We start from the raw sequence: 24,929 nt of genomic DNA, 5'->3' as shown, positions 1-24,929 counted from the left end.
ACTGCAAGCGACCATCCTTAAAGTCATCCTTAAAGTGATAGTTTGGGTCTTCTGATGAGGGGTTGTATGAGTTACCTCTCCCCTAGTGTGTTACCTGCAGTAGATGACTGTCAGCTCTCCCCCTGTGTGGAGAAGCAGCGCATAGCACTGGCAGCAAGCAGAGTGTTGTACTGCTAAACTTTACCAACAGCAGGACGTATTTTATCCACCTAAGAGAAGGCACACCTAGAAAATATAAATATATAGATACGTGTAAGAGTGTGCTATATTGTGAAAATTTTTGCCAATTTTAATTGCCTCAGACAGCTGCTGAAAATCTGACCCAAACAGCTGATCTGCAGCTCGGCAGGCACAGCTGCAGCAGGACACTGTGAGGTTGAGGGAATGTCGTTCCAAAGGAAATGGCTGTCTGGCAGCAATGTCAAGCACCAGAAATGTTCAAAATATAGCACACACTTAAACAGATAGATATTTTTTTAGGTTTGCCGCTCTGCTTCCTGTCGGTGCTCAGCGCTGCTTCTCCACACGGGGAGAGCTGACGGTCAACCACTGCAGGTAACACACTGACTAGGGATAAGTACCTCAAACAACCCCACATCAAGTGAACCCAACGATTACTTTAACTTTCACCTCTGCCTCAATAACTACAGTTTAGGTGCCCTGGAGCAAGGCACTGAGCTCATTTGCCCCAATGAGGCCGTTGAGTTAACAGCCAGCTGTGGTTTGACTGGGAAACTCCCAGGTGCCCTCAGTGTTTTTCACCGTGATGGTTTGCTGGATAGATAAAAGTTAACTTTTTAGTTTTCCATGTGAATCCTACATTACTGCTGTATTCTGACTGTTTTCCTTCCTCTCCTCTCCATCTGTTCTGTTCGCTGCGATGACTTCATGGTCACCTGCTGCTTTGCTCTCACTTACTGCTCTGCATCCACAGCTGTTCTCCTACTGACGCTGTGCAGAGCTCTTCCTCCCTGTGTGTGTGTGTGTGTGTGTGTGTGTGTGTGTGTGTGTGTGTGTGTGTGTGTGTGTGCGTGTGTGTCATGTTCTGTGCTGCTTTGTCTGGCAGAAAGCTGCGAGGGAGACTCAAATAAGAAGACTGAGTTATGAGGGAGGGCAGGAGGATATCAGTAATAAAGCAGCTCTCTGGTCAGGAACGCCAACTATGAGCTGAGCCGTCCCCTGTCAAGCCAGATGCAGACACATACACTAACACACACACTGATGCATTTCTCACATACCTCTTCCTCACACAGTCTTGGTGGCCGGGCACATGTACGCTCACTTTCTCTCGTGCACGCCGTCACATCTGAGCTCCTAAAATAACAGACAGCTCCAAATTGAATTAGCCGTCTCATCTGATCTGTGCACTGTTCTCCCCGGTGGTGGGAGTGATCCACTGGGAGGATGTGGCTGATCTGAAGCGCTGTGTGATTAGAGGGAGCAGTCAGGGAGTCCGGCTACAGCCTCGGCTTAGCCTCCTTGAGCTGAAACACTGAGAGCAGGGCCCTTCCTTTTGAGTCCATGGTGCCCACAGGCCCCTATGCTGCCATCTTAAACAGAGGAAGGAAGCAAATAAATAAACCTCCAAAGTGCCAAACAGCACCTCCGATGAATTTCTCTGCAGCTACGACATCATTTGAACTGCAGCCAGGGGACAATTAACTTTTTTTCCCCCCCTCCTGTGTCCTCTGACATGGCAGTGGGCAGACATTCTTGGGGGCTCTGAAAGAGCGATTTGTCACTGTTGACAGCGGCACGCTGTACTGCCGAGCCAATTAAGCTCAAGGTGCAATTCGATACAGCTTTTATATACACTGTGGATGAGAAGGGGGGGGTGGGGGGGCACGCATGTCCGCATTTGTGTGTTTGTGTGCGGATGATTGAGTGGGGTGTGCGCGCCCCGTCCTCGTGTGTGTTTGTGAAAAAAGCGGGAGACTAAGTGGGAAAGCATTGTGTTGGTGTGCTTCACAGAGGCAATAATGTGAGTGAAAAAAAGTAAAAGAAGTCTCAGGCTGTGAAAAAAATCCCTCGAACCAGAGGAAGAAAAAAAAAAGGGTCTTTCTTGCTAGTTTAAACACTTCAACATGAGCAGCACCACAGAGGGGCCTTGTTCTGCAGGCTTTAAAAACAACCCAACAGGGACTGAACACTATGCAAACTAAGATCCCGTACACTCCTGCACAGGCCTGGGACTAATAATATCCTGGTATCATTAGTGATGAACACCTGTGCCTGTGTGGCAGAGTATAGACAGAGAGAGGAAAACAGAAGTAATCCAGAATCAGTTTCTATTTTTTTTCTTATTTCTATCTTTTCTCTTCGGGGCTTTTTAGGGAGGAGCCAGGACAGTAGACAGGCAGGGACAATTAGGCCAATGGATGGATAACTCCTGGCTAAAAATAGAGCCACAATCCCAGCTGTGATTAATGTGACCAACATGGGCCCTTGTGGCTTTCAGCGGAGCCGAGCCCTCCTCCTGCTCGTCCATTCAAACCCTCCATTTTGAGGCTATCACTCCACAAAGGATGCCAAAATGCTAGCATGCCCCTGCTAGCTTTACTGTGGCCTTACAAGCTCAAGTTACGACACAGGGGAGAGGTCAACAGTCCACCCATTGATTAGCTAGGCTAAGGCTCCGGACTGAGAATGAGCAGGTAGGTTCAGTTGCATGCGAGTCGACAGGCGGGGACGCATTCAGGTTTTTATGTTTTCTTCATTCCTCAGGAGAATAGACAAATAAATCCAGACTGTGGTTTTTGAGGGGGAGCGGATGTTTGTTTGGATGGAACAGGTCAAACAGTGGCTGGAGTGAGTGCATGCATGCATGCATGCATATGTGTGTGTGTGTGTGTGTGTGTGTGTGTGTGTGTGTGTGTGTGATGTTTCTGCCTGAAGAAGGGAAACAAGGGCGGGGGGGAGTTTTGTCTTCAGCAGCGCTCAGTGACTGAGGCTTGTCGTTTAAGGTTTGTAGTTGTCATATCAAGCAAACTATGTCCCAAACTGCAACATTTTCCATCACACCACAACTACAGGTGATGATTACAAGATAATGAAAATCACAGGAGACGTTTCATTCATACTGTCTTGCACTTTCACACACGTCTGAAACACACTTAAGTTACTGCAAGGAGTCGGTACAGCACATCAGTAGCCAGTTGACACATTATTCTAACCCGTCTGGCAAATGTGTACCTTCATGGTCCAGTACAGTTTATTCGGTACATGTGTGCTATGCACAAAGGCCTTTTTTTGGTCAGATAAGTATGTGGAATGTTAAGTCTCCAAACACAGGTGCTTCTTATGAAACGTCGGAGATGGTCTAGATTGCTGCTGCATTGGCAGACGGTGTGTGCACATAACACACCTAAGCTGGTCAAATTTGATCTAGGTTTAAGATTCAGCAGCTTAAGAGATATTATGGTTTCCGAGGTAAAGCAAATATTTTATCACTGGTCTCATCTCCTCAGTATTCACTTAAATGTTGCACTCAGCAAATTTTGAAAAGCAGAGGAGCTGGAAGGAGTGTGTGCGTGTGTGTGTGTGGGCATGTGTGTGTGTGTGTGTGTTTGCGATTCTTTGTCAGGAGCCCTTACAGCTGCGAAGAAGACTATAGCTCTGTACAAACATGATAGGAGCTGCTGGATTGATTGATTCGGTCTTATCTTGTAGAGGGTAACAGATATAGAGCTGAGCTGTGATTATTGGCCTGCCGGTCACATTCTGTAACTTGGCGAGGGCTGTTTGTCCCGAGACACTGCTGATTGAGAGCTGGGAAGGAACCAAGGGAGCGGTGCAGGATGCTTCTGTCGAAGGGCTGGCGGGAATGTGACCGTCAGCCTCCACACCCACAGGCCGACCACAGGGGCGCTCGGAGAGGCTGGGAATGTCGGGCCAAGACAAACGGGACGCCCAGAAGAGGCCCTGCCCCAGGCCTTTGCAACAGCTCCGCTCTCTGAGCTGCTCCAGCCTCCTAACCTCCACAACACTCACTGTTATTCTAGGCCAAGAGATCCTCCCACACAGAGGGCAAGAGAGTAATGCAGGGGGACTTGATGCCGACGAGGACCGAGGACACAAACATGGAGCTCTTAACAGTGTAAGATGAAATGAGAAGTGATTAATAGGGCGAGGAGACTAAAAGAGGGGAAAAGAGACAAAAGAAATTTGGAACACTCAAACCCGAACTGAGTATTGAATGTGTGGGTATTCTCTGATAAGACAGGAATACAGCCAGCTGTCAAAAAGAGGAAACCTACCGTCCAAAACACTTTCTAAATTGTGGCTTGTGGGACAAACAAAAGTAAACACCTATTAATTAACATGGTCAGTGAAGGGAGGTGGTGTCAGCGAGGGGATGGCCAGCACGTCACACCCACTGGCCTCTCCCTACGCTGTCCAAATTAGATTTAGTCCCATGTATTTATAGTCTCCTCTTCCAGTAACAGCTAATGTGATCGGGGAGAGGAGAAAGAGAAGGAGCTTGAAGAGAAATAAAAGCTTGAAACAGAGGCATAAATTTTAACCGAGAATTCCTCGCAGTGAGTGGAAAGTGTGTGCGCCAGTGCGAGGGGTAAAAACCATAACAAATCAAACGTACAAAGAGTTGATTCTGTGTTCAGGGCAAGGGGCTCGTTCAGGGTGGGGAGCTGCGCCACATACAGAGGAGGCCTGTAACCTCGGTGGTGCTGATGGAGGGTCAGAGGTTAGGAGGGAGCGCCGGTTAGGGGTGTTTCTGGACAGACGGAACAATGGTGGTTCTTATCTGCAAGGGAGAGAGAGATAAAGGCTGACCTAGAGAGAGAGAGAGGCAGGAGTGGTCGTGAGGAGCCTGTGACCGGTGGGTTGGCCTTCATCCTGGGGGACATCCTGGTCGGGGAACGCATTCTTCGGATACTATCTTTATCTTTTAATAATGAGGCAAGCTGACATCCCACATATATCTGTTTACATTCTCCTCCTGGGTCCTACAGTCAGTCCAGTGAAGGAAATGGAGTTGGCAGATTGAGACGTGTGTTTGTTGTGCAGATGTCCCTGCCAACAAACATGCAGAATTCTCCCCCCTACATTCCTGTCATGGAACGGCAGACTAGAAATACAGCCAAGAGTGACAATTTGGCTGGTCTGCCTGTACACACAGAGCGCTCCTGTTGAGCAGTTTCACTATCTATGCAAGCTCTTTTTAGTGGTTATCCTGTGGTTTCCTCCAGCAGCTCCGAGTCCATCGCCAGCAGGGCTCCTGCATCGTCGAGTTACTTTGAAGAATGGGCCAGAGAGGTGGAGTGGGAGCAGGCCATGGGAGAAAAAGATGGACAGAGGGAGAATTTAGGAGACGCAGGTGAAAGTAGAGGGTTAACATGTAAAATGCAAACCACCCCAAGCCCTCAACCCGGCTTTTAAGACATTCCCACAAAATGGCTGCTGTGTGTCACTGCGGCAGCAAGCAGTGGAGCGGCGGGCCTCGAGAATGGTCCCGCTGTGTGCAGAGTGTTTGTGGACTGTGGCTGGGCTGATGGACATGGCCCAGGAACGGGGCCTGGAATCAATTTAGTGCGTCCAAAAAGTGCCTGTGAATGTAAATAAAGCTCTTGAGCAAACAAACGCTTTTTCCGAGAGGCACACACAAACACAGAAAAATGCATAGGCCTACAAAGTGAATCAAATGCCGGTAGGCGCCCCCCTGCTCGCGTAGATGATGAGAACCCAGTTCGCTCTGTGTGCTCGTATCCACAGAAATTAAAACCAGGGCTCTTCTTCCTGCCTTCTGACTAATCTTAAGGGTTTTATCCCCGGATTGATTTGAGAAAGCTCCATGGCGGAAGACCAACAAGGGTCCAATAAGAGGGTAACCTCATCCCTGTGTTCCTCTCCTCTTTTTTCCCCATCTTCCCCTCCACTGCCACCACACTCAGCCCAATAACTGGGGATAGACAGGGCCTTGTGGCTGGCTCCAGTGAGAACCAGAGTGAGAGATGACTGCAGCTCTTACTAGCCAAGCCTGTTTACACAGATGGTGGCAAGCTTCATTATTTTTGTGAGGGGCGTGGAGGAGGTGGGGAAGGAGGAGGATTGGCTGAATTTACAGAGGTTGTTTATAAGCTCAAGGAGGGATGGCTGTAGAGAACATTGGGTCAGAACACTTCCAGCGTGCAACACATTATCAGTCTCTCCACCAGCACCACCCTTAAACCTTTCCACACCTCCTCTAGCCCAATGTTTTCATCAATTGAAAGACTTCTCCAGAAAAAAAATATGTATCCATTTTGGAAAACAGTCATAGCTTTAAGTTTGTCATTAATCATCTAAAAGATAAAGAGATTTTCGTTGGCTAAAAAGAATGATCTTTTTGTCAGCCAAGGATGAGAGCAGAAGGCATTTCTTCCAAATCTCTTTTGGAATAAAGATTTTTAAGCTGCAACTGAACAAAAACATCTGTTCTTTGATTTAGCTGGAAAAATAAATCATAATTATACAAAATAAAAGCAACACTGAGATCTAAGACGTAGGATCACTGGTTGCAGATTTTTATTTTTTATTTTTTCAACATCAATATATGTTATCGCAACCAAAGCTTTTAAGCATTGGAGGAATTTAAAAGGGTTTTGATTGACATTTTATGTTTCTGGTTGGTAATTTCAGTTGGCATAAAATATCAAGAGTCTACAACAAACTGTGTGAGGCTGCGCTGAGGGAAAGTGGTGCTTTGAGCTAAATGCATACTAACATTCCCACAGTTACAATGCAAACATGCCGGTGCTTAGCAGGTACAATGTTTACTATGTTCCCCATCATTTTTTAGCCTGTACCTGGGTAGTGGGCCGATTAACCCCTTGAGATGTATCAACAACGCATGCTATTTCCGGAGCCATGCTGCTAACAAGGTTGAAAATGAAATGTCTGGAAAATTTCAAGTTAAAGGTAAATTAATCGCAATCCCAGAACCCACTTGCTTTCTGGCCTCTGTTGGCAACAGGCAATGTTTCGCGGCCGGCAGATATTCAGATCCAGATTGTTTACAGTCCGATTGGCAACTTCAGATGCAAGAATGATGTTAGAGTTGAGAGATGACTCAATTTATCTTCAAATGAATGCAGATGCATTTAAAAACTGGAAAGGCAGGTAGGGCACATACCTCCACCACCGCCCAAAAGTCCCCATAATGTCAATCAAGCCTGATGCAATATCACATTCAATAGTCCTATTTCCACCACCTATAACTTCACCATTAATTTAAGAACCAGATCAGAACAAGTCAAATTGTAGTCACTCATCGATACCAGTTAACTTAATATGCTTGATTTTTTCCCCCACAAAGATTCATGCATTATTCCCGGAGAGACTGATGACAATTTTGGAACAAATGTTAATTAGCTCTATTTTGGGGCGAGACCCAGATTCCATCCAAGTTTTACGGAAATCTGTTGAGATGTTTTTGTGTTATCCTGCTGACAAGGCAACAAACCAACCAACCACCAAACCCCCAAACTAACAAACCAACCAACCACCAAACAAACCAATCAACCAACCAGCTGACTAATTGACCAACTGACCAACCAACCAAAAGAAATGGCTGAAAACATAACCTTCTTGGCAGAATTTAAAAAAGACGATAAAAAGCTAAACAATCGTCAGGCAAGAGCCAGTGGCTTCCAGGATTTCAGCCAATGCATTTAGTCTCTTTTGCTCTCCACAGACCTGGCAGGCAACCAAAGTCTGCTCACACTTGGTCAAAGCTGCTTGAACCACATACAGCAACCAGAACCCTCCCAAAACCAAACAACTCTAACTGCTGTGGATGTTAGATAAAAATGGACTCAAGAGTGTCACCTGCTCCCTTTTATTTATATACGTTGGCAGATGATTTAATCTTATGGAGGTAGGCCTCAAACAGTAATACTCAAGTCTGCTTGTTTTTGTACCTTCTGGCTCTGCTTGCTGAGGACACAGGCCATGTGGGCACCCAGATTCCTCCTCCACCAAAACACCTGCGCTCGTCCTCGCACATCTGCATCGTCTGAGCCTGTTTCCTTCTGTCTCACGCTAACCTGTGGCACGCAGCAGGGCCCTCTACCTGGCAACCACATGTGGATGACTGTTAAACAAGAAGCACATTCATGAGAGCAGTGGCTCTGATAATGGGCTTTATGAAAGTATATGGAGCTTAAAGGAGAAGGAAACAGTGTGCAGGGTGGATGCACCCGGAGCTGCCGGAGCTAATGTCAACAGTGTCTGGCTTATGGCTTTTTTGATGAAGACATGTGGCAAACACTACTGTTGAGGACCGGCGCCGTGTGACTCACCTATCAGGTGCCGAGGGTCAGGGGTCGCAGCTGCAGTTAATTAACATACCAGGTTCCCGTATTGGCAGCACGTACGGCTGTCAATTGGACCCACATACACATTGGGTAAAGAATGTTAAGGTTTCCCAGTGAATCAACCTTTAGACTTATCAAAGGTGTTTTTGTCTCTTTCTGTTCTTTATCCGCATTCTTTCATCACCTTCTTCTTTCTTTTACTCGCTCCTTTGTTCCAGCCACAAAATTTGGAGCAGACCTGAAAGGTGAGCCCAGCCCAGCCTCTCATCGTAAGCCGCATGTTTCACATTACAGGAATATTTCCACTTTGCATTTTGCTAACCCCTGGTGCTGATAAAATGCTCAAGAGCTTCCCAAAAAAGCAGCTTGCCTTCGGGGTGCTTACAGTGACCGAATGTCTGAGTGCAGGCACATAACAAGAGGCCTATTCACGCGGCTCCTGCTGAGCATGGCGAGGCACAGTGCACAGCGAAGGCCCCATCCAGCTCAGCAAGAAAACTCACAAGGCAGAGCTCTGGGCTGCTGAGCTGTGGCACAGCCCACCAACTGTTGGCTCTCAGACTACTAAATGTTTCCAAACTGCTTCAAAAACCCATTTTAACAAGTTTTTTAGTCTAGCAGTAAGCGTAAGACTCTTAAATGGCCATTTTTATAAGTGGGCTAGAATTGAGTGGTCGACTGCTGTAGTAAAAGAGGCATTTCTGTGGATTATTTCCACATTTTCTCAGTTTGATTAATTTTGTTTCAAGGACTGACTTGCTTCAAAAAACATTGTCCTGGGAGTTGTAAATATGATTTGCAATGTTTCAAACTGCAAGAGTTTTTCACAAATCAAACAGGTTTCACTTTCACATGATGTGTTACGATGTTATATATAAAAGGAGACATTATGCTCATTTTCAGGTTAGAAGAGGTTAACATGCTTTAATGCTCAGTCAGTTTTCTCATACTGTCCACTGCTGAAGCTCACTATTCCTCCTCTATCTGAAACACTCTGTTGTAGCTCCTTCCTCCTCCTGAATATCCAGTCTCCTCTGATTGGTCAGCTCACACATGCCTAACCCAGCACTAGTACCGCTGCCAACCGTTAACAACAGACCTGTGTTAAATCTTACTTGCCAAACTAGCCACAACGCATTTATTATGCAAATGTATGACTTGGTGACGAAGTGTGATGTCACAAAGTCACAATATTAAAGGAGAGACTACTGATGTGATGTTTAGGAGTGTTTTCTTTGGGTGAGAGGAGCTTCTGTTGGTGCAGACTAAGACCTTTTCAACTTTCAAGATCTTTTACATGCACAAAAACAAATACACAGCACTGAAAGAGAGGGGGGGGAAAAGCATAAAAGGTCTCTTTAAAATTACTCAGTATTTGTTAGCACTAAAAACACTGCCCTACATGTTTGAAGTAATACTGGGAGGTAAAATGAAAGCAGGATGAGGGAGTGAGGAGACACTTTAAGCAGATTTCATGAATATGGTGGCAGGTTCTTTGTTGGTCACGGACCAGGTGTGCATGAAAGCATGGAAACACAGGTGAGCCCTCATAGTGAGCAAGAGAGAGTCATATGCTGTCACAGGATTAAAACAACTACACATACTGCCAAGCACACATTACAGTTAGTGTGTTCACAAGCACACTTTGGGATTATAGATAATTATATAAAATAATTTTATTTTCTCAGTCTGAATGCAACAGGTACATGATTCATAAATGTATACTCTATACTTTCGACAGGCAACCAACAGGCAAAGTTAAAAGATACTTTCAGTGAGGCTACACTCAAATTTTAAAACCTCAGAATTACCAAGTCAGGTTGACCATTACATTTAAGTTGTAAGAGCTAAGGATGTTTTAACAATTGAACATGATTAGTCTATTTTACCTGATAATTCTGAGGTCATTCTGATTTTTGTTTTAAGTAAAGTTAGATTTTACAGTGTATGTGACTTCTAAAGAAGAATTAACATAACACAACAACATTCTTAGTACTAGTTGCATAAACAATTTTCATTTAATTACTGAAATATTACTCAATTACAAGTAAAACTACTGGTATGAAAATAATAGTACAAGGTATTCTTCTCAAACACTACTCAGAGCATTAGTTACTTTTAACTGCTGATGTTTGATGCATTATCAACAGCAGGCTTTCAATCAGGGGTTTCTGTTTCTCCAAACCTTCAGACATTTTAGTCCCAACTCCTCCTCTGTCCTGCTCAGTGGTTACAGCAATGTTTTAACTGGCCTGTTAGTGATCAGATAACCTTATCTGCTGCAAAAATGCAGATAAAAGGTTCAGATAAGAGTTCAAAATGTTCTCAGTACTCAATAATAATTTCAAAATAATTAACTAGATGATGTGGTGCAATGCATACATAAGTGTGAAATAATAGACTTGAAAAAATACTAAACAATAATAATAATAAACTAAATAAAGTACAAGTACAGCCTATAAATTACTCAATTACAATAATTTGAGTCACTGTCACTTCCACCCCTACACAATATAACATTATCCCATAATTGACACTTGTGGCCGCAGCAGCTACAGTATTGATCGGAGACATAAGCCTGCTTTAAACAATGTGCATGTAGTGCACATTAGTGACAGAGAAACAAATCATTACATCATCTGACCATTATCAGAATCTTATCATGTGTTTTTTTTAGCCTACCACATGTGTGAAGTTGTAATTGATTATAGCCGGTGTGTAAGTATTCTGTTGAAGCCCCAAATGAATTAATTCTGTCTGTGGGGGGAAAGAAATAAATCTATTCCTTTTTTTGTTGCAATCCTTGCAAATAATAGACATGAACAGACACGTCACCAGAGAGGTCAGTGAGTGATCTGTCTGGTGTGTGAGCTGTAACCAGTCCAGTGCCTGGCTGCTCGTCTGGCTTTTGATGGGTGGGGTTGATGTAGGGGGGGTCCCTGTCCTGGAATAGCTCCTCTGGCCTGGAATGCTCGGGGGAATGTGCGACGTGGGGTCTGACCGGTCAGGAGGGGAAGTGTGTGTGTCTATGTGTGTGTTGTGTGTGAGTCGCGTTAGTGATCAGAAGGTTATGGGATCTGTGCCGAGAATGAGTGAGGACAGATCAATCATTGCGTACGTTCGGGAACATCCTCCATGTGGTCAGCAGGCTGACAGCCAGGGCTGTGTGGGGGTCTCAGCCCTGCCACTGTCCTGTCTGCACCTTGTTGTTGTAGCTTCTGTCACCTTTCCCTGGCTCTTGTGTGTGTGTGTGTGTGTGTGTGTGTGTGTGTGTGTGTGTGTGTGTGTGTGTGTGTGTGTGTGTGTGTGTGCGCGCGTGCGTGTGTGTGTGTGCGTGTGTGTGTGTCTGCTACACCATCTCTCCGCTCCAGGCTTTGTGAAACCAGATCTGCCTCGTCCATCTTGGGGCAGCAGAGCACAGACAGGCGGCCCATTAGGCCTCATGCTCGCAGGTTGACCTTTGAATCCCAGTCCCCTGTTTGACCAAAATGGGCTAAGCGGCTGTGCTAGGTCAGCTTTTTGCTGGGTCATCACAGGCTATCAGCGGCTATCTGTGTGTCTGCCAATGAGAAGGGTCTCTCCAAGGTCTGCAAACATTACTGGCTAATGTACAAACAGGCCTATGTGAGCCTGCAGACCCACTCGCACAAGCTCATGAGGAGCACAATGCATATCTAATCTGCTAATTCATTGAACAGATAAGGGAAAATGTAGGGGAAATTGAGACTGAGATGGAGGTCAGACTATAAAGGGCGCTTTAATTTCCCAGTGTGTCAACTTTAGCAGCTTGTGAGCCGGAGCAGACAGTATAATGACTCTGTGTATCGAAGCAGAACTGTACAGTCAGGCTAACAGGAGCATGCAAGAAGAGGGCATCAGACTCTCACGGCCCGGCCTGCTGGAAGTGATGGCCCTGCAGGATTCCTGCGTTAACCCCGGGTTCCTGCTCCCGCTCCCTCGCCTGGCGAACCCAAATCTCTGCCACAACAACCCCGACAGGAGGACTACTCCCTCTGTCGTGTTTGCTCAGCTGCGCTGACTTTGTGTCGGTGTATCGAACCCCCTTGTTCCTGCCCCCTGGCTGTTTTCTCCCTCCTTTTCTGTTTGGTTTCTTTTCTTCCAGCAGTTTGTAGATTCATTTGTTCTTTGTTTGGCTTTAGAAGAGCACGTCCGACGTTTCCAGTGGATTGACAGTGGGGAGGTCAAGGGGTCGAGGTGAGGCGGCTACCTGAGGAAGTCTCGCGTCTCTTGCTGCATAGTGTCACGGTGGTGTCAACATGTACAGTAGTCATGTAAACACCCCTCTGCTGTGCCCACTGCCTGTGTTTGGACTGTGATCTCTCTGACTCGCTGCAGAAGGAGCCAAACCCGTTCCTTCACCTACCAGTTTTAAAATAAATAACTCCAATTTGGTTAGCAGGCTTAAGATGTAAACAACTTAATAGGTTGTGCCCAACATTTTATCACAGCCTGCCTCATAAATGCAAGTTAAATGTCCCACAATGTAGAAAGTGAGATTTCTGTGTCTTTTTCGATTAAAAAAGCAAGTCTAGGTGCTTTTTAAACACTGTGAAAGCTTCAAAATGCTCATTCCACAGAGAGAAGCACAAAGCCCCTTTTCAGAAACTGTGCCTTCAAACTAGCGTTTGGACTTCCGTAAGGTTGCGATGGCACAATGACAAAGTCATCTTCATGCTGCCATCACAGCTGTCATTGCAAAAACACCAATGGAGCTTTTCTATTCGCAATTCTGGCCGCACCTAGTCAAACCATGCTGCTCCGATTTGTGCTTTCATCACCAATTTCACCGAGTTGTGCCACGCTGTGTCAGGGATGACCCCTCTCCGGAGTGGTCTCACAACCTTAGTCATCTATGATGGCCCCATTTCTCTCCCTCATACAAGTGTGTGTTGAGAGACATATGTCTGTGCAGGAGACCTGAGAGAAATGTGTTTCTTTAAAAGTCTCTGTGGGATCAGTGTTCAGTGCTTTTGTAGCTTCTAACAGAATCTCTTTAGTTTCACTCCAGTGTCCCTGATTGTACTTTCAGACATCTGTTGTATTTTATTGTTTCATTGTGTTCGCTTTCAGCTGTTTTAGGGGCTGTATTAGGTGAAACCCAACATTTCTTGACTTTCCTGCTTCATAACGATAGCTTTTAACTCACAAGTTAACAGGGGAATTTTATTGTAAAGAATTTATAGGATATGGAGATGTGTTATTACAATTTCATAGAGCTTTGTTAGAGCAGGTTTCCATAATAATATAATAAGGTAGAGTAATTAAAGTCGAACCACTAGTCAAGAGGAGTGTGTCGTCAGTTTAAGGTAACTCCACTAATTTTACACATTACAGTGTGTTTACAGGTCTTGGGGGACTACTACTGCAAATGTGAAAATAATTAGTATGAAGGTAACCATGTAGGTGACTACATTACCATTACCACAATGCAACCTATCTACTGAGTAACATTACTAGAGGCACATTTTCAGATTCCATGCAGCTTCCTCTGCAGCCACAGAAAAATGTAAAATATGTTTTTTTTCACATATGCAGTAGTGCTCCCAAAGACCCGTACAAACACTTCAATGTGCAAAATCCCTGCCAAGCTGTGCTGAGTCAACCCAATAAATAGGAGCCAGCACATGGGTACAGTAAAGCCCCACAGCAGAGCTGATGCAGAAATGTGGTAAGCGTTGCCTGTTTCGGCCTCTAAGGCTGACCAATCACAACAGACTGGACATTTCAGGAGGTGAGCCTTAAAGAGACAGGAACTAAAACTGAGCTTTCAGACAGAGTGAGACAGTATGAGAAAATAATGTGTTTTTGGAACATTAAAATATGTAAACTTTTTTAAAAAATATGAACCTGAAAATGAGCATAACATGGGACCTTAAATGTCATTCTTAGGTATCTGTGTGGATGCCGCACCTCATTTAAAACCACACAACGTGTACTTAAAGTCAATTGTGAGATCCAGTTTGAATACATGTGTCTAACCTGAAAAGATGCGTAACCGTTTGCGCCTCGGTGGCGGCCCCAGCCCTGACACTCCAGCGCACTCATCTTCATCATCACAGTCACCGCTCTCGAATCCCTCTTCCCCCTCGTCGCTCCACCCGTCCACTGTTCCGCCAGCGCCACGCGACCGGGCTCTCCACCGCTTCTCAGACACTGTCACCAGCCGCAGCAACTGTGGGACAAACAGGAGTAGGTTAAAGGTAGTGAGGTTAAAACACTCCCAGTCCTTCCATGAATCACTCTGTGGCCGGAAGGTGCATGTGCATTAATGGTTTTAACAAAGCTGTGAAAATAAATAAGGAATGTCTCTTGATCTGAGCATGCACCGTGTGATTATGACAGTGTGAGGGGGAATTCCAGACAAAAACTCTGTGAGATCTAAAAGAGGGTGTATTTACCAAACTTCAATTATACTCACCAGGCAGGAAAACAGTTTTGTTATCACTGCCAGTTTTGTTATTTTCGTCCAAACGTGATTCATTCAAAAGGTTGTGGCTGTCGCTCCATGTAATTTACTGGTAGAAAAAGAAACTGTTGGGCAGGCAGACCGGTGAGATTGTGTTGTTCCTGGCAGACATTATTGTTTTGAGTGGTTGTCTCAGGGCAACAGGGATTCAATAACACCGCATAACACCACCGGTCCAAGAAGACATCAAGGTTTCAAGATCTAAAATGAGCAATGTTGATTTTTCTAATATTCAGACCTCTGCTTTATATTTTAGTGAAGCCCAGTTTCAGGCTAGAAAGCTCTTTTGCAGAGGAGACCTGACCGAGGTGACAGGGTACAAAAATGCAGAGAAAAAAAATCAAAATCAGACAACAACAAAAATCAATGGACCAAAAGCTGTCGAGCAAGCAGCGCTAGTGATTTTTAACAGAAGTATGATATAATTTGCAACAGAATCTTAATCCAGTTTGGCCTCTGAGCTGTGAAAACAGTTCTTGCTCGACTCAGATATTTTCCCGTGTGATTTACAGAGGCTCATAATGTGTTGAGCAACACATACCAGAAGTGTTTATGGAGAACTGTGGTTAACTAATCAACACATAAATAATACAGAAATGTCCAAGAGCTGTAACGCTATATCGTTAAAATCGCTGAATTCCTCTTGACCGAGTGCAAAGGAGGGAAATAAACGTTGAAGGAGAAAATGTATATCTAAAAACACAACAAGTTCCACTGTATGTTTTCTGTTGTGTACGCAGAAATATGAACAGCCTATCCTGCCATGTATCCACCAGTGAAAAACATGTGAGCGAACCTGGAGACGACCTACACGGACGCTCTCTGACCATCTTCCAGTCTCCACAACATCACACATGATTGAGAGCCCTGCCAAAGTAACAGATGTGCTAAATTCCATCTGCCTGCCCTCCGAGCCTCCTTTCATCTCACCGCTCTGCCTCCCTTGTTTGTTTTTTATTGATTTCCTTCCTATCTGCATACGTCAGCATGCATTTTTTGTTGTTGTTTTTGGTTGTTTTGGCTGTCTGTGGGAGAAAATTGAGTTCATATGGGCCTTGTCTCAGGTCAGCTGCAGCATAGACAGACTGTGTGTGTGTGTGTGTGTGTGTGTGTGTGTGTGTGTGTGCGTGTGTGTGTGTGTGTGTGTGTGTGTGTGTGTGTGTGTGTGTGTGTGGGAGACAGAGCGCGGAGGTATAAAAACCTCAGAGCTAATCACAGAATTACGTCAGCCAGAAGATAAACAACTCTGTTCCCTTCGTCTGCATATACAAACCAGTCAATCTGGGCTTTTACAAGTGACAAAAAATCTAAAGTTTAGAAAGGGAACACACATCATCTTGTTCCAAGCATGTCTGCCCGACAATCCTCCATTCATATCACAACATTGAGGCCATACACGCAGGATGAGCACAACATTTCTAACAGCCCCGGTCACTCGGAACCAAGGGATGGACAAACAGTAAGTCACAGGCAGGATGGCCTAAGCATACCAATATTTTCACTTCTGTTTGTTGAGCCAAGCGGCACCTGTTGACAGAGCAGAGCCCTCGGGTGTCCCAGAAACAAACCCTCCGCTTGATGAATGGATGTTTAATGTACTGGACTGTTTTGTTATAGACACAGCCGTGTTTGCCCGCATTTGCCGGAGGCCTTGGTAGATTTACTGATGTCCTGAAATTCCTTCTTATGGTCTGTATCTCAGCAACTCAGTTGGGCTTTGGGAGAGGAGGGGCGCCTCACGAACCAATTAAAAGGCAAACAAACCCTTGTAAAGTAGGGAGAGAGAAAGATGTGGTTCAGGGTATTTCTGAACAAAAGCTAAAATAAGGTATGAGGAGCGAGGGGAAAAACATTGACAGCAACTGTCGTGCCCCTGTTTAGAGCTGAGTCTAAGCGAACACTGCCATGTGTAACTCACCACCTGCCAGCATACACAGCAACTCCCCTCGACACATAAACAGGCGTGCTGTCGTCCGATTCACTGTATACTGAAGTCAGAGCAAACAAGACTGTGAGAGTCAGCAGCTATGCCCTGAGTGTCAGCCTGCTGCCCTCTGGCAAGTAGCATGCTAACATTTGCTAATTAGCTTTAAAGGTACAATGTGTGAGATATGGCCACCTGATGAAGGTCACTCTGAACAAATAGGGGTACGATATTGCCAGAGTAACCACTAACTGCTGCTCACTATACTCTTTGATGTAGCTATCAATGGCTGTAGCTACCAGCTGCTGTTAGCTACTTCATTCGGTTAGCTCAGTTAGCTGTGCAGCTACACGTTTACTAGCTTGAAGCAAATGGCATTTAAGTCTACGCCACAGTCAACAGGGCTCGGCTTAACCAAGCTCAGCAGCTTGTAGTGAAGACAGCTGTATCAGGACTGACAACAGACTCTGAGGTGACGGATGTTTTTTTAGCAACAGTGACATCATTACTGAGAAAGTGTGTTTAATGATGAGTTAACAAGTCAATTTAGCTTGTCTTTGTTCAGTTTGTTCAAAAGAGATACGGTATGGTGGTATTATATTTTTCTGTTTAATAAGGAAGATAGGTAAAAGAATATTCCCTTTATTGACAACTTCTTAGTTTTTTTGGTTTAGTAGACAGAACAACTAAGTGAGCTTGTGAAACGTATACAACTTGCAGTTAAGTGTTAAAACAATTTGGAGTTTTAACCAGATGATGGAGCTAGATGGAAAAGGTGAGGAAAAGGGATGATGCTGAAGTAGTTACAATTCATTTTGAGAAGAACATGACTGTCTGTTCCAAATTTCATGATAATCTATTCAAAATATTGGTGGAGACACTTGGCGTAAGAGTGGCGAAGGAGCAAAATTCTGTGAATCACAAAGTCATTGCTATACATCAACTATGAATGTCTGCACAAACGCTTTCCAGTAAAATACAAAAAAATGTATACCCCATGGCAACGTTACAAGTACTGAGGATACATTTCCAAGGAAACATGATTGTCTGTACAAAATGTAATGCAATCCATGTAATAGTAGTTGAGGTATTTCAGTCAGAACCAAAATGGTGACCGACCCACTGACCGACACTGCCAACAGAACAGCATCTGTGGAGTTCATGTCATAAATCAGAACCCAGTTTCATGTGAGGGGAAGAAGGATCAGCAACAAATGAGCTATAAATAGCAGCAGATGAACAGCAGATTAAAGAATAATAAAAAAAGGTCTTTTGGGAAATTAAAAAAAGAAATTGGCTGCCTGATCATAGCAGTGGTCTCAATGAGCCATAGCAGCAGGCCTTGCCCTTGTTCACAGGAGGGGTGGCAGGGCAGTACCTCTGTGGCTTCTGCCCACTGGCTGGCTGCCCATGCCACGGCTGTGGTGGCGGGGAGGGGTGGGATGTATGTTTGTGTCGAAAGTGACGCTGTGCTTTTGGCATGGCTGAGCCGCAGCATGATCCGGTAAGAGCTTTCAGATTTACCACAAGAGGGAGAAACCTCAATTCGCTCTGGGCTGGAATCTTCTGCAATTAAAAGAAAAACCCAAAGCAAGAGGAAGCAGAGAGGAAACAAATAAAAAAGAGACTCTTTTTTTTTGGAGGAACGCTCAGTATGTTTTCAATTAGGAGAAGAAATCTGGCGCTCTCACTTTTCCCTTCTCTCTATTCTGTGTTGCTTCGGGAGCTGGCCCGGACAGACAGCTGGACACACACAACATGTAATCAGGGCAGCTATAAGGCATCCCGCAGGCCACAGGGTTCACCTCCCCTTAACACAAAAGCACAAGTCACACCAAGGAAACACCGGCTCAAAGACTACACACAAAGCCCAAACATGTGGCCGATTGCTCAATGCAGGCCAGCCCAGACAGAGACACAGAAACCGCAAGTCTGTCACTGCCTCCCACACATGACATGAACTCCACACAGGGTCACTGTTCGACATGACAGCTGCAACTGAGTCCCGGAGCCCAGCCACTGGTTGACCTGATGGAAATCAACCTGCGCTCACTGATCATCAGCTGTGGTCTTTTTACACGAGCTGGCAGCGAGATCCTGGTTCACATGTGACCATAAATCACATAAAACAGGACAGAATCGGAAAGATAAGAAAACGCATAGAGTATAGAAACTACTGGAGTGAAGGAGTGATTTTCGGGAGTGAGCGGGGAGAGGATGACTAATGAAGACAGAGCATGTGGGGGGAAACCGGGCTTCTTGTTAGCGTTTGTGATTGGGATCAGCCCCTGTGTTTTGTCGTCCTCTCCACGCACAGGACATGTCTGGACACGCTGCTCATGACTCGGTCCAGACGGAATCTGCTGCCCTGAATGTTTCTATCAATGCCTCAACACATCTTGTCTACAAATCTAATCTACAGAACTCAAGGCTCAGGTTCCCAAACAGACCACTGCTCACCATACACTCATAACAAAAGCCATGATTTCACCGTCTCATGTTGATGCTTTCCATAATTGCTCTGAGTTGAAGGCTTAAAATGCACACAATCAACACGTGCTGTTTTTAGTATGACAAAGTGATGAAAACTGCTGACCTGATCCTGGGGTTCATACTCTCACAGCATTCTGCCTCGGAGAAAGTGGTCAGACGGTTGTGTGTAACGTGAAATGAGTCATGTTTTGTGACAAACCCACGGAAAATTATCATAACTCTGCAGTGAGCTGAAAGGAGAGAGGTTTTGGTTTTACATTCCCCAACTTCACTGTTTTGGTTCAATCTCAAACCTTTCATCGATCTCAAATTCAGCCACAGAAGACTCTCAAAAGGGAATTCAGACCTGGTATTTACAACCGTCCTGAATGATCCGATCACAGGCGGACAGTTTTATGCCCATCAGTTCACACCTGGCAGTAAGAAGCAAATAAACTCTTACATTAATGGAACAAAGGATACAATGTTTCTTTTTTCCTTCTTTTTTAACACTAATAAAGAAATATCTTCATGTTCAATGTTCACTGAATTCACAATAAGGCCCAAATAGTTAAGAGTTTATAAAGTTTACCAAACACCACATCTCACAAAACTGAGTGTTCTTTAAAGGGAGTCTGGGGACTTTCTCCATGGGCATCAAAGAAGTAGCCTTTTATGGGTTACTTTAACTGTGTTTGTAAAATCTGATATGTTTGCGATTAATAAAATGTATCAGTGCTTCTTTCATAAATTCAGTGTAAATGATGAACTCTGTTGAAACTGTGTGTTCAAACGGCTGCTAGATGTTGGCAGGTAAGACAGACTTTCAACACAGAAGCAGACAGGCAGCTACAACTTTATTTTCATTAACTAAAACGATTCAATGTATTGCATTTAATTCTGAATTTACAAGACTAATTTTGAATTTGCCGTAGCTGTTTACAAAGCTCTGTTTTGAAGCCCTGATGAAAACCTGATGGTCGAAACATGTTGGCCTTTTTAATTATTGCCCTTTTAATGACTTAGCCACTGCAATAAAGGCTTTTTAGTGTTTCCTTCATCGTCTCCTGATTTTTCTTTTTTGGAGTGCCTGGATTGCATTTGAAATGACATTTTTCTCCCTTTTTCCAAGAACTTCTTCGCCACCACTGTGTTAAATAGATGAACCATCATCGTCTTCTTCTCTTTTTTTCTTTGTTTACAAAGTTTCTCATCACACAACAACTCTTAAAATCATGTGATTTATTAGGGGCGTCTGGGGATATTGAGATTACTAGTTCAGTGGTTGGATCAGTGTGTTCATAAAAGTCTGCCAATCACAGGGGCAGGTTGAGAAAGCCCCAACATTTCATTCATATTTAAGCGAACTGAATGTAAGACAGCGTGAGGTCCATCCGTCAGTTGAGTAGGTGGTTCTTCAGTGTGGCTCAGGACACCTTTGCTCACATACTGTTAAAATAATGACATCGAAAGTGCTCCAGATCAGATCTAAAATGTGTCCTCAATACGTCTTGAGGGTGCTGACACCTGCGCGTAGAGCTGTCCACTTTTGATCGGATCACTCATGATGTTAGTAGCTGGTAAATATAGTGGATCATTTAGCAGCTTATGAACCAGATATTTTCTTCAGGAGTTGGTGGAGATAAGCTGAGACATAAACAGAGAGGGAATAATGGACTTAAATTCATCAGGTGGCCAGAAACACGACTTCTAATAAATGCTAAAGTTGCCATGTGTAAATAGAAACATAGTGTTAGCCATAACATTTATTTTGTCATCAAAATTTGGCTAATGCTGATAGCCCATCTGAAAATGAACAATGGTATGTAAAGAAACAAGTGTTCCGATGAAGAAGTCAGATGATGGTTTTATTCAAATGGTTTTCTGATCTCTCATTTCACAGAAGAATTTAGCATAACTAAAGCAAGTTCACCATGAAGTGACCCATGTTTAACATACGTAACAAATACAATCCACAGAATAAGTTTGGCTAACCCAACCTGTCTAATCATCAGACTGCTTGTTTTTCTTGCCCCGCTGAAAAAAGATTTAGGCTATTTTTAACAGTGTTGCCATTCTCAAATCTCAGTAACTTACTTGGTCATTGCAATCTGATGTATCCACAAGAAAATGTGCCCAAAACTAAGAATATGAGGCATAAAATTGTAATAAACTGAAGTTATCCTCGCCAAAGAGAGACTGGTTTTCAAGTGGGGGAAGTAATCAGTCATGTAACAGACAGATTTTAGGCATTGAGAGCTCTGGTTAAAAATAATAAACCGCTGCACTTTACACTGTGGCTCTAATAGTCTCCTATTTATCACAGAGCTCCTGTAAAACCACAAACATACTGTACAGCAAAGTGTATATTTTTAAACCAGTGTAGGAGCTGGTGCTCGGGTCACAGTTTTAGACCAATCAAACAGATGACTTTTCAGCACGCACTATTTCTTGTGATAAATGGAGGAAATGGACTTTCCTTACACCTAATCCCCTCATGTACGCTGAGCTGCTGCGCTTGTATCAAGTTAGCAGACGTGCTGTGGAGTGCCAAGAGAATAGAAGGAGAGCGAGACTGAACGAGAGACACCAGACAGAAGGACAGACAGAGGAATGACAGGAGGCACTTTCCACAGAATGAGTCATGGAAAGCTCCTCAGCACGCTGACAGACAGAGCGACGGTTCGAACGACATTGCCTGCCCCGCAGTCCCACCCGCTCTCTCTCTCCCCGCGACTCATTACTCAACTTTTATTGAATGTGAAACGTAAAGAGGAGGGGGACCGGTACTCTCTCATTCTTCTCTGTTTTTTTCCCTTCCCCTCTATCTGTCCGCGGTTGAGTATGTCACGCAACAGGAGCCCAGCCTCAGACAGTTAATGCAGACAAGATTAATTTCCTGATGTTAATTCCAGTTGGAACAGAACACACAGAGGGGAAAAGGGGAGCTCTCCAGTTCTGTGTAAAACTGGGTGTGTGTCCACTCCACCTTTGTGACTAAGTCCATAAGGCTATTTCCAGATTCCTCCAGATTGGACTGAAACCTGGATGGTGGTTCAGATTTTGTTGGTTTGGCTATTTGTCCCTCTGAAAGCTAATTAAAACTCTATATATACATTCTATATAAATTGTTACCAGAAGAACAATCCCCTTGTGTCTTCTCTGATCAAGGCTGGGCATGAATACAAAGGGTTAAGTCCCTCTGGTATCTGGTATGACACCAATTTTCAATCTTTTTTAAGGCTAACCGAATGAAAATCTTGACTTATGGCTGTTCCTACAATATGCATGATTGGCGGCATGGGGTTTGAAAGTTTAAAAAGTCTCATTCCTGCGCACAGGCCACTGGTTGCTAAATCAGATTAGGCTCCTCAGACAATCTTTTTTTGTCTGCTGCTCGTCTGCTTTACACGTTATCGCCGTAGTTCCCAGAGTCATGTGTGTCTAAGATGCCTTAACTTTCGACATCAGCAGACTGTCCCTGCTTGTCCCATGATTACACCTATAGCTGCTCTGCTGCTGGCTAGGTTGGGTTGTAGCAAACAGAAACACAGATGATGGCTTGTAGTATGACAGAACATAGCAAAGTGGGGGCAAAGAGGGAGATGGAGAAGAAAAAAGAGAACAATTCACAAGGTAAATGTTTCAGTCAAGATGAAAAGGCACGGAGGCAGCGGAAGGGATGATGAAGTTAGCAAGCGCTAACACGTTGACAGGTCCAGAGAGGAGCCTCAACTCTGCTGTACCCCCAGAGCACTATCGCCCGAAACAAAAGGCAGAGGAGGAACAGAGGAGGTCCCTGACCCTCACAGGGAGACCCTCTGATGACCTAGCAAAGACAGGAAACAGGAAGTGTGACCCCTGACCTCTTTGGAGCGGGGGGGGGGGGGGGGGGGGGGGGGGGATCCTGTTACACAGCAACATGTGACTGTGCCCAGTGACAACAAGCCCAGGATGTGTGGATCAGATCAGAGACAGCAGCAGGAAGACTCAGCTGTTCATGTCTCTGCTCTCTGACAGCTCAAAGAAATATTTGATTCAGGGCATGAGTAGCCTACAGCACACACAGGTAAAGCCAGTGTGTGTGAGTGTGTGTGCTTGTATGCTGTTGTTCCTGCTCGCCGAGCCGGCTGCCTGGCTTGTGCAGCAGGGTTTTTATAAGCCGGCTGCGTGATAATTATACCCAGTGGGGTGGTAGTGGTGTGGGAGCAAAGGGGCGGAGTGGGTAGAGAGAGGCGACCCTGGCTCAGGCCTTAGGGTTGATGGTGGTGGTGGTGGTGGTGGTGTGTGTGTGTGTGTGTGTGTGTGTGTGTGTGTGTGTGGGGGGGGGGGGGGGGGGGGTAGAAGGAGGGAGTGGTGGAGGTATGGAGGTAAGGAGGAATGGGTGGCAGTGGTAGAAGGGATGGTTGGGCCTCATTAGCAGGCAGACTAATTGGGAGGAAAAGGGCCCTCACATGCTCCGTCTGACCTCCCAGTCAGCAGGGGAGAAAGCCGCGGTGGGAGGGGGGGGGTCGAGGTGGGTGGGGTATCTGTTACTTGGATTCTTTAAGTTAAAGAACCATAACTCCTCATAACTCCTCAGATCTCTAAACCTACCATGCAGCTAGAAGTCTCCAGAAGAGCGAAAGGATAGCATGTGTGGCGTCCTAACAGGGATACAAACGCCCCGGAGCTCCACAGAGGTTTACACCAGGTGTCACACTTCATTTAAAGAACCCTCATGGCTTATCCCCGCTCACAAATACAGCGGCGTAACAGCCCTCCTTCCTCCTCCGCTTCCAAAGCAGTCATACTTCACACACATAAAACGAGGAAGGCGAGAGGACGATGTGCCTGAGGGGGTATATTAAATAACGCTTCAAAAACCCTCAGTAAATAACATCAAACAGAAGACAGCCTCTTGGACTGGAGCGGGCATAATGGCCAGGTTAGCAAGTGTAAGTTTACAAAACAGCAAGCCTAGTCTGACATCCATGGTGTCTATTAGTCTGATTGTAAGCACACCCTGTAGGAAAAGGCCACCGCACGCTGGCCTTGTCATGAAGCAGCTTCCATTTCATCTCTACTCTAATTACAACACATCGCACCATATTTATTCAAAGCGTATTTCAAGTGTTTTATTTATTTTATAGCCACTTGAATGCTTGTATGTCACAGTTGTATATGAGCTGGAACAGTATCTGCTGTAGTTATATTCCTAATTATGTGTGCGTAAGATTAACTGCTGCGAGTGTGCAGAGTAAAAACTGTCCGCGTTCAAGTGTGTGTGTGAGTTATATATTAAAGAGTGTATTCTGTACGAGCATGCACAAGGTGTTGAGCGCACGTTGCCCAGGCCCTGGTGGCTCGGAGGAAGTGAGACTGCGTGATGGAATTTGTGGCGCTCGGGATCTGGTTTATTTTCCACCCTGGATTCCTGTCCTACCTGCCGGATTTTCCCAGGTTCTGGCTTCAATTAGACTGGGAAGCTGGAGGAGACAAGGAGAAGGAGGAGGGGGATTGAGAGGTTTAGAAGAGGGGGAGAAGGAGGAGGGAAGGGCGACAGAGCTGGAGTCTGTCACACACAACTCAGCACAGCTGGAGAGACGGAAAGAAAGGCAACGAACAGGGAGAGGGAGAGAGTAAAAGCTGAAACATTTGAACAAAAGCTTTGGCACGCAATATGGAGATGTTATTCTCTAAATGACAGAGTAATTTTAACAGTTGAAGATGAAATAATTGTGTCTAGCCGAAA

At 44.9% G+C, this 24,929-nt stretch overlaps 1 protein-coding gene across 2 annotated transcripts in view; it reads right to left on the bottom strand.

Annotated features, from left to right (window-relative positions):
- gpc3 (glypican 3) overlaps positions 1–24,929 on the bottom strand; it is a 131,718-nt gene that overhangs the window by 3,780 nt on the left and 103,009 nt on the right. The window contains exons 7-8 of one of the 2 annotated variants that reach the window (XM_030396890.1): positions 14,313–14,505; positions 1,021–1,550 (exon numbers count right to left, since the gene is read on the bottom strand). In XM_030396890.1, coding sequence (XP_030252750.1) covers positions 1,471–1,550; positions 14,313–14,505 — 273 coding nt within the window. In that variant the 3' untranslated portion in view covers positions 1,021–1,470. Of the gene's footprint in view, positions 1–1,020; positions 1,551–14,312; positions 14,506–24,929 lie in introns of those variants that run through there. The other variant, XM_030396889.1, reaches the window with a different exon arrangement.

Source organism: Sparus aurata, chromosome 18 (genome assembly GCF_900880675.1).
Source record: "Sparus aurata chromosome 18, fSpaAur1.1, whole genome shotgun sequence".
Classification (NCBI taxonomy): Eukaryota; Metazoa; Chordata; class Actinopteri; order Spariformes; family Sparidae; genus Sparus; species Sparus aurata.
The sequence above is the reverse complement of the archived record's forward strand: the minus strand, read 5'-3'. Positions and strand labels throughout refer to the sequence as shown.